Here is a 10,000-nt window from a genome sequence, read left to right on the forward strand (position 1 = left end):
CTCCCTACTCTCTCTCTCTCTCTCTCTCTCTCTCTCTCTCTCTCTCTCTCTCTCTCTCTCTCTCTCTCTCTGTCTCTTCTCATTCTCCCTCCCTCCCTCCCTCTCTCTATGTCTCCCACACACACGGAGACAGGAAAAAGCGAGCGCGATTTCTCCCTGTCGTCCTCCCCCGCCGTATATTTCCCTCTCCTCGTCCGCCGCCATTTGCACTAACGACTTCACCTCATCCGCACATCATAACGACGGGGACGCAGGGCACGAGGGAGTCATGCGCACCTACGGCTTCCCTTTTCTTTTCGTCTTTTTATTTTATTTTTTTCGTTCCTTTGTTTTTGTTTTCAGTTTCTTTTCCTTCCTTTTTTCTTTTTGTCCTTTTATTTTCTTCCCGTCAATATTTTCTTTCATTTTTCATTTATATGTCATTCACTTTTTTTTTCATTTCCATCATTTTCTTACCTTCCTTTTCCCCTTCCCCTTTCGCACTGTTTCGATTCTCTGCACCTTCCTCCCTCCCCTCCGCAGACATGAGCTAATTAATGTGGTAGCGACGTACGGGTGGTTAATTGGACGACGGGGCGGCGTGGAGGGCGGGAGAGCTTTGTGCGGTCACGGACTTTTTTGCAAGGCGGAACAAAGAGACATTGATCAGCTTCGGGCCGTCGCGTTGGGGGAAGCGCGAGCGAGTTTGCGAGTCGGAGGCGCGCGCCCCGCGAGGAAGTCGCGAGGCGATCGCCGCACGGCGGCCTCACGTTCTTCTGCGTCTTCTCTTTCTTTGGGTCTTTTTCGATCTCTCGCTTTCTCTCTCTCTCTCTATCCCTCTCTCTCCCTCTCCCTCTCCCCCTCCTCCTCCCTCTTCCTCTCCCTCTCCCTCTCCTCTCCCTCCCTCTCCCTTCCCCTCTCCCCCTCCCTCCCTTCCCTTCCCTCTCCTTCCCTCCCTGTCCCTTCCTTCTCCCTTCCCCCTCCTACCCCCACCGATAACCCTTGCTTGATCCTATCCCACTTCCCATCCCCATCCCCATCCCCATCCCCATCCCCCTATTCCATATCCAATACGAAAGTGAAGTTTCCCCTTCTTCTTTTTTTCGAGCGGGAAGTAAGAAACCATATTCGGCGTTTCCAATACCAATAGCAATAAATCCGACCGGAAGCTTCACAATATCGGGGAATCCCCAGAGATTTTCCACGAAGTCCAGTTAATGCCCGAAAACCCACCCGACGACGGGGGAGGGGGGGGGGTTGGAGTGGGTGGAGGGGGCCACAACCATGCGGATCCTCGGGGTGTGTGTGTGTGTGTGTGTGTGTGTGTGTGTGTGTGTGTGTGTGTGTGTGTTTGTGTGTGTGTGTGTGTGTGTGTGTTTGTTTGCGTTTGTGTGTGTGTTTCTAAGATATAGATATAGACAAAGGTATATGCATGTGTGTGTGTATATATAGCTATAAATAAATTACAGTTATACAGTATATTATATATGCAGAGAAAGACAGAGGCACACCGGAGAGACAGTAAGATAAATGTTCCACTTAAGCGAGAGATTTAGAACGAGGCAGAGCACAGGGAGCGAGAGATCGAAGCACCGGGTCCGAAACAGCGAGGAAAATCATTGGATGTTTGGTTGGGGATTGAACCGAAGTTGAATTTTTAAAAAATCTGAATTGGAAACACGAATTTAAAACGCGGCGGCCGCACACTCCATCACAAGATTCAAACCAATAGTTGTACGTAACTTCCACGCGCGCCATTTGTATGCTGAAGGGTTTCATGTATTGGGAACCTCTTTGATCTGTATGAATGTCCTCGATAGAAGTGCGTCTCCGCCGTCTGTGTTCCGGAGGCTCTGCGGCTCACACGCGGCTCCGCATTTTGGGATAGTAGGTGGTTAGTGGAAGCCACGTATGCCAGTTTGTCCGTGGGCCGGGAGTCGAAGTCGGGTGTAAAATGCGTTTGTCTTTTTCTTCTCCTTTTTATTCGTTTTCTGCTGTTTATTTCTTCATGCATTTGTTCATTTATTTACCCATTCGTTTATTGGAAACAAAACGTTTGCCGATGAATATTGCTCCGAGCTTCCATTTTCCTTTACTACTTCATGGAATTTTGCTGTTATTATTACTATTGTTCTTGTTCTTATTATTATTATTATTATTTATCATTATTATTATTGTTGTTGTTGTTGATGATGCTGTTGCTGTTGCCATTATCATCATCATCAATAATCATCTTCATCATCGTCATCATCATCATCATCATCATCATCATCATCATCATCATCATCATCATCATCATCATCATCATCATCATCATCATCATCATCATCATCATCATCATCAACAACAACTTATTTATAGCCCCTTTTTTTTAAGAAGTTTGTCTAAATCTCTCTCTCTCTCTCTCTCTCTCTCTCTCTCTCTCTCTCTCTCCTCTCTCTCTCTCTCTCTCTCTCTCTCTCTCTCTCTCTCTCTCTCTCTCTCTCTCTCTCTGGAAAGTATTGATAAATTTTGTATTATTAGAAGGAAATTTACATAGTAGACATGAAATTATATAATTTTTCTATTTTCTATTTTTATTGTCCCCGACAATCGTTTTACATCACGCGGATCGGATATGATTACAAATATTTATATGCAAATAAGAGTGTTTGAGAAATGCTTGAGATGCACGAGACCTCGTTTCACGGCGGAAGGCCATTGCATTGTGCTTGCGAAAATATGACACAGAGGCAGACAGAAAGACAGACAGACAGACAGAAACAGGCAAACGGACAGACAGACATACAGACAGAAACAGGCAAACGGACAGACCGACAGTCAGACAGACAGTAAACGTCTCTGTGCGTGTTTGTCATGAGTGTTTGTGTATGTCTGTCTGGATGTCTGTCTGTCTGCCTACCTTCCTCGATGCTCGAGCATGCATAAACCCTCATGTTGATATAGCCGGTAACGCTCATGCAATGAAAGCAATACATTTTCTCCGCAGAAGATTAACATACCTCTGTTGCATGATTCCCCTTCCCCCCCCCCACCCCCCAATCCACTGGGTCGTTCACATAGCTCCGGCCGCCGTGCTTTCCGTGCCAAAAGCATATTGCTTTCGATGCTACTGTGCAGTCAGCGATGGCGTAAGCAAGCAAGCAAGTGAGGAAGCAAGGAATTACGTTCCCTTACTTCCTCCTCGCTTTCCAAAAGATAAGATATTTAAGGAGGGAGAGAGAGAGAGAGAGAGAGAGAGAGAGAGAGAGAGAGAGAGAGAGAGAGAGAGAGAGAGAGAGAGAGAGAGAGAGAGAGAGAGAGAGAGAGAAGGGGGGGGTGCGGAAAGAGAAAGAGGGAGGGACAGACAGTCAGACAGACAGACAGACAGACAGACAGACAGACAGACAGACAGACAGACAGACAGACAGACAGACAGACAGACAGACAGACAGACAGACAGACATAAACAGGGAAAGGGAGAGAATAAATATTGATAATATATTACGATTCATCAGCTTATCTTCTAAAGTTTGGGAAGTTTGGATATATTTTTTTCTCGAAATGCCTAGACGCTGATAATGAACTGATGCATCAAAAGTGAAGGTATTTGCGCGTCCGAAGCAACAGTTCAGAACTCCTTAAGGAAAAATTCAACCGACGGCTGTGGCTGAAGTTTGGCGTTGATTTCCCGAAGGTTTAATCAGTGAGACCGATCAGACTGACGGGTCTTCGGCGTCGACGGAGCGGCGTCTGTTCGGAAACTCGGGCGAAAAACGGGTTTAATTTCGGACTTTGCTTCTCCTCGCATTATGCGTATACCTCTTGCACTATAGTTTGGTTTGTATTTTTTTATTTTGTATATATATATATATATACATATATATATATATATATATATATATATATAATATATATATTATATATATATATATATTATATATATATAATATATATATATCTATATATATAATTTAGTATATATATATATATATATATATATATATATATTAGATATATAGTATATATATATATATATATTTTTTTGGGGTTTTTAAAAATTTAAAATAATAATAAATTTTAATATTTTTATAATATATATTAAATTTTTATATTAAATATATAAATATATTTTAATTATATATATATTATATATAATATATTAAATATTGAATTTTTAAATATATATTGTATATTATATGGTGATATTATATATATATAATATATATATATTATAATATTTATAATATATATTAAAATAAAAATTTTTGGGAAAGGGGTAGGGGGGGTTAGAAGCGGAAAAGGAAGGGGAAGGAAAGTAGGGAGGGGGGAGAGGCAGGGGTAGGTGAGGGGGGAGGGGGTGACGGGGCTGTGGGAGCACCTCGACGCCTTGAACTGCAGCGCCTGCGGGGGTTGCGTGCTGTGTATAGAGCCTCTGAGGAAAAGAGAGAGGGAGAAGGGGCGAGAACGAAGGGAGGAGAGAGAAGGAAATGAACAATAAAGGAAGAGGGAGAAGGAGAGAGGGAAGAGAATACAAAGGGAGAGGGAGAAGGATAAGAAAGGAGGAGAGAGGGAGGGGGAAATACAAAGGGAGAGGGAAAAGGATTAGGAAGGAGGAGAGGGAGAAGATAAATAAAACGCAGAGAGAGAAAAGGAGAAGAAGAGAAGGAGAAATAACGAAAAGAAGAAGGATGGGAAGGGGGAAAGGAGGGGACCCAATCTCTCTTCCGGTTCAGTGATACAAATAGACCCTCCTGCGAGCACACGGCTTCCGGAATAAGGAAAAACACACGCAGATAGAGGTTGACCAACCCCTCCCCTACCCCCCCTACCCCACTCCTCTCCCTGTCCTCGAGCATGGATCGTCGCAGCCTTCAGCCGCGGCGGAGGGATATCTCCATACCCCCCCCCCCTCTTCCCTCTTCCTCTTCCGCCTTCCCCCTTCCCCCTTCCCCCTCCCCTATTCCCTTTTCCTCTTCCCCCTCCAGAGAGAGAAAGAGAGAGAAGGAAAGAGAGAGAGAGAGAAAAAAAAAGAGAAAGAAAAAGAGAGAGAGAGAAAGAGAGAGACAGAGAGAAGAGAGATGAGAGAGAAAGAGGGGGGGAGAGAGGGGAGAGAGAGAAGAGAAAGGGAGAGAGACAGGAGAGAGAAGGGGGAGAGAGAGAGAGAAAAAGGGAAGAGGGAGGAGAGAGAGAGAGAGAAAGGAGAGAAAAGGGGGGAGAAGAGGAGAGAGAAAAGGGAGAGAGGGAGAGAAGGAGAGAAAAGGGGGAGAGGGAGAGAAGGAGAGAAAAGGGAGAGAGAAGAGAGAGAGAGAAGAGAAAAGGGAGAAGAGAGAGAGAGAGAGAAGGGGGAGAGAGAGGGGAAGAGAGAAGGGGGAGAGAAAGAAGGGAGAGAGAGAGAAAAAAAAAAAAAAAAAAAAAAAAAAAAAAAAAAAAAAAAAAAAAAAAAAAAGGGGGGGGGGGGAGAAAGGGGCGGGGGGGGGGAGGGGGGGGGGGAAAAAAAAAAAGAGAAGGGGGGGGGAAGGGGGGGGGGGGGAAGAGAGAAGAGAGAGGAGAGAGAAGAAGAGAGAGAGAGGAGGAGAGAAGAGAGAGAGAGAGGGAGAGAGAGGGAAAGAGGGGAAGGGGGAAAGAGAGAGAGAGAGAAAAGGAGAGAGAGAGAGAGAGAGAAGGGGAGAGAGAGAAGGAGAAAGGGAGAGAGAGAGAGAGAGAAGGGAGAGAGAGAGAAGGAGAGAGAGAGAAGGAGGAGAGGGGGGAGAGGGGGGAAAGAGAGAGGAGGGGAAGGGAAAGAGAGAGAAAAAGGGAGAGGGGAGGAGAGAGAGAGAGAGAGAGAGAAGGGGGGAGAGAAAGAGAGGAGAGAGAAGGGAGAAAGGAGAGGAGAAGGGGAAAGGAGAGAAAAGTTGGAAAGAGGAGAGAGAAGGGGAGAAAGAAAGAGGAGAGAGGGAGGAGAGAGAGAGGGGGGAAGAGAGAGAGAGAGAGAGAGGGGAGAGAGAGGAGAGAGGGAAAAAGGGAGGGAAAGGAGAGAGGAGGGGAGAGAGAGAGAGAGAGAGAAAGAGAGAATTGCGACAGACAGAGACAAACGCAGAGAATAACACGAAAGCAAAGCAAGAAAACGAAACAAGCAAAAAAGAATCAAATTGCGACACACCTTTTAGAAGAACAGACGAATTTATTTAATTACAAGCTTGACACGCCGTAATTTCTGTTTGTTTTGAAACCGCCCGACAAGACTGAAATTCCATTTAGTACGTGTAGAACGAATATATTTTTTTCGTGTATCTATGGAATTGAAACCTTTGTGTTTATAATTGGATATTTCTGGCCAAATTCCAGGAAAATTCTTTTTTCCATTTATTCGGAAAAATATTGGAACGCGGTTACCGATCCGATATTTTCGTCTCAAAAAATTGAAATACTGTTTTTAAGCGAATGAATGCGTAGATAATAAATATAGGAATAAATAGATTTTTTTTTTTTTTTTTAAAATGTAAAGAAATGTTTTGTATTTTTTCTTCTCTCTTTTTACCTGTCTTTACTAGGCGCGTGCGAAATACAAAGCTGATATTTACTTGAATCGTGATTGACATCCGTAACTAGATTACGGAGCGTGATTAAAAATACAGATTTTGTTGGGCCGAAAGAATGAGCGGTCGACTCCCTTTGTGCCCAGGGATGCACGGAATGGAGGAACACACTCACTCACTCACTAAATCATTTACTATTCACTCACTTGCTCATTTATTCACACATATTTACAAGCTCAGTCGGTCCCACCTTCCCCCCCAAACCTCTCGCCACCTTTATTTATTCATTCATTTATTCATTTATTTTACATGAATCACGTTTTCCCCCGCACTTTTTTTCATCGGACATTTTCTGAGCGGCCAGCACTCACCACTCACTCACCATCACCACCACCACCCCACCACCCCCTCCCACCCACCCCAATCACCCACCACCCACCCACCCCCACTCACCACCCACAGTCATACCCACTCAACCCCCCCACCCCCCACCACCCCCTCACTCACCACCACTCACTCACTCACCACTCACCACTCACTCCCCCTCACTCAACCCCTCCCACTCACCCCTCACTCACCCCCATCACTCACCCACTCACTCCTCCCTCACCCCCACTAACCCACTCATTTACCACTCAAATTTACCCAAATCCCCCTTTAACCCCCTCCCCAAATCCCTCACCCACTTCACCCAACCCCACTCAACCCCCTCACCACACCCCACACAACAAAACACCACACACAAAACCCCACACCACACCCCACACACACCAAAACCCAAACCCCAAAAACACACACAAAACAAAAAACTTTTTTTTTTTAAAAAATTCTCCCCGAAGGAATTTTTCACAGGCTCAGGGAAATTAATTTCGTTTTCACTTAACATTTTTACAAAAAATATGGGTTAAAGGGCGTTTATTTAAACCCCTAAAGGGAAAGGGGTCCTCGCATGGGTTCCTTTTTAAAGAGAGTTTTGGTTGGGCATGAAAGTGGTAAATGAAAAAAAAAAGTTTTAAAAAAATAAATAATTTTTAAAGGGAAAAAAAAAAAAAAACCACCCGAGGGGAAGAAAAAGAAAATGGGGCTTGGGGTTTTAAAGATCGCGAGGAAAAATGATTTAAGAATAATTTTTTAATGCAATGATTGGGGGAAAATTGAAATGGGTATTTTGTAGGTGATTATCATCATTTTAAATGCTTTCCCTTAAACCCCTGAAACTGTCCCCTTTGCTCATCTTTTTTTTTAAAGGGGAAAAATTCCCCCCCTTTCTCTCTCTCTCTCCCCTCTTTTCTCTCCCTCTCTTCTTTTCGGTTTTTCTTAAAATTTAAACTATTTTTTCCCAAAGGGATTTTTAAAATTTTCCCCGGGTATTGCCATTAAAAATTTATTCTAAAACCACCACCCCAACCCTCTGCGAGCCCCCCATTTATCCACTTTTTTTTAGCAAAAATCACCAATAAAACAATTTCCCACCCCTTTTTGCTTTTTCCCCCCCCCCTTTTTTCCCCTTTTTTCTTTTTCCCCCCCCCCTTTTTTCCCCCCCCTTTCCCCCCCTTTCCCCCCCATTTCTCTCTTCTTTTTCCTTCTCTCCCCCCCCCTTGTTTTTCCCCTCCCTTTTCCCCCCCCCCCTTTCCCCCTCGCCCCCCCGCTAAAGAGCTTCCCGAAAAGGGGCGCGCTACCTTGCCAGGTGTTTTGTTAGTTCCCTTGCCCAACCCCTTTGAGGGGGTTTTTTGATAAAACACCGGGATTTTTAATTGCTTTATTTTTCAAAATTTTTTTTCTGTTCGTCCCGCCCCTTTTTCTTTTCGCTTATCCTTTCCCCCTCTTTCTTTTTCCCCTGTGGGCTGTTATCATTAATTTTTTTATATATCTTACCCACTTAAAAATTTCCGGGGCCCCTTCCCCCCCCTTTAGGCCCTGAAAACTGTCTAATTTTCTATCATTTTATCTTTTCCTTTCCTTTCTCTTTTTCATCTGTCTATTTACTGTTTTACCCCCCTTTCCCTTTCCTTTTATTCCCCCCTCCCCCCCCTTCCGCCCCTGCTAAACCGGCCCCCGCCCCCCGCCCGGGTTCCCCAACCGGACCAACTTTTTCTTAAAATTACCACCCCCCCCCCCCCACCCACCCCCCCAACCCACCCCCCCACCCACCCAAGCTTTAAAACCCCCGCCTCTCCCCCAGCCCTGAGCTTTATTCAAAAAACGTGCCCCGGGGGGGCCCCGGTCACAGCCCTGGGGTGGCGTGCCGCTCGGGCGAGGGGGGGCCCCCCTGCGGGGGGTGGGGGCACCAAGGGCCTCAAGTACTTCGGGCCTCCCCCGCAAGTCGAACCGGCCCAAGCAACTCCCGGTTTTCAAAAGGCCCCAACCCGTTTACGTCGTCCCCCGTCAGTGGGAGGTCAGGAAAGGGTCCGGGGGGGGGGGGGGGGGGGGGAGGGGGGGGGGGGCGGGGGGGGGTCCCCGGGGGGGCGGGGGCGAAAAGGGAAAAAGGGAAATAAAAGGGGGAAAAAGGGAAGGGGGAGGGGGGAAAAAAAAAAAAAGAGGAGGGGAAGGGGGAAAAGGGTTTTTTATTCTGTTTTTTTTTTTTCTTTTAGTATTTGTTTTTTCTTTTTTGTAGGAATAAAAATGGGCCCCCTTTTTTCCTTTTTTTTTTTTTTATTAAAAATTATTTAATTTTTCCTTCTTTTTTATTTACTTTCTCCCTTTCCGTCTTGTGTCATGGCACGAGACGTCTAGAATTCGTCCTTCCTCTGTCTACTCGTTTCTCCTTTCTTCCTCCCTCTTCTTGGCAGCTATTATGATACATTTATTTTTATACATTTTATTATCCATTCTGTTATCTCGTTTTGCAGGTTTTTGTATCTCCTATTTTATTTTATTTCGTCTTATTTATTCTCATTGTTATTTTCCTCGTCCTTGGGGCATGCCCGTCCACAGCTGGTACGTTTGCACAGGTAAGATGTGTTTTGAAATGAAAGAGTAGATAGATAAGTGAATGAATCAATAAAAAAGTGTGTGTGTGTGTGTGTGTGTGTGTGTGTGTGTGTGTGTGTGTGTGTGTGTGTGTGTGTGTGTGTGTGTGTGTGTGTGTGTTTATGTGTATATGCGTCTGTATGTGTGTGTGTGTGTGTGTGTGTGTGTGTGTGTGTGTGTGTGTGTGTGTGTGTGTAGTTGTTATTATTTTCCATTTACTGTTTTTTTTCCTTTGATTTTGTTTTCCTTTATGCATATTTTAATTTGCATTAGCTTGCTTATTTTTCCTATAGATTTAATTTTCTGTGATAGTTTATATATCATTAATATTCTTAATTTGACACAATTGATTTTATTGTTAACTAACTTTACTGACAGTTCTTTAAAGTGCTCTTTTGCATAATCTGAAATATTGAAAACTAATCTATACTAATTTATACTAATGTATACATGTCTTCCTGATCATTTGTAGAAAATGGACACAGAAAATAAAACAATTTTGTTTTATCTTTTCAGTTCAAAGACAGAAGCATAGCATCATTCTATCGTTCAGC

At 44.3% G+C, this 10,000-nt stretch overlaps 1 protein-coding gene across 1 annotated transcript in view; it reads left to right on the plus strand.

Moving 5' to 3' along the window:
* Positions 1-3,105: 3,105 nt before the first annotated feature.
* LOC119579973 (solute carrier family 35 member F1-like) overlaps positions 3,106-10,000 on the plus strand; it is a 26,159-nt gene continuing 19,264 nt past the window's right edge. Inside the window, 2 exon segments of the mRNA XM_037927817.1 lie at positions 3,106-3,110; positions 3,589-3,655. Of these exon segments, the coding sequence (XP_037783745.1) occupies positions 3,106-3,110; positions 3,589-3,655 (72 nt within the window).

Source organism: Penaeus monodon, chromosome 13, assembly GCF_015228065.2.
Source record: "Penaeus monodon isolate SGIC_2016 chromosome 13, NSTDA_Pmon_1, whole genome shotgun sequence".
NCBI lineage: Eukaryota > Metazoa > Arthropoda > Malacostraca > Decapoda > Penaeidae > Penaeus > Penaeus monodon.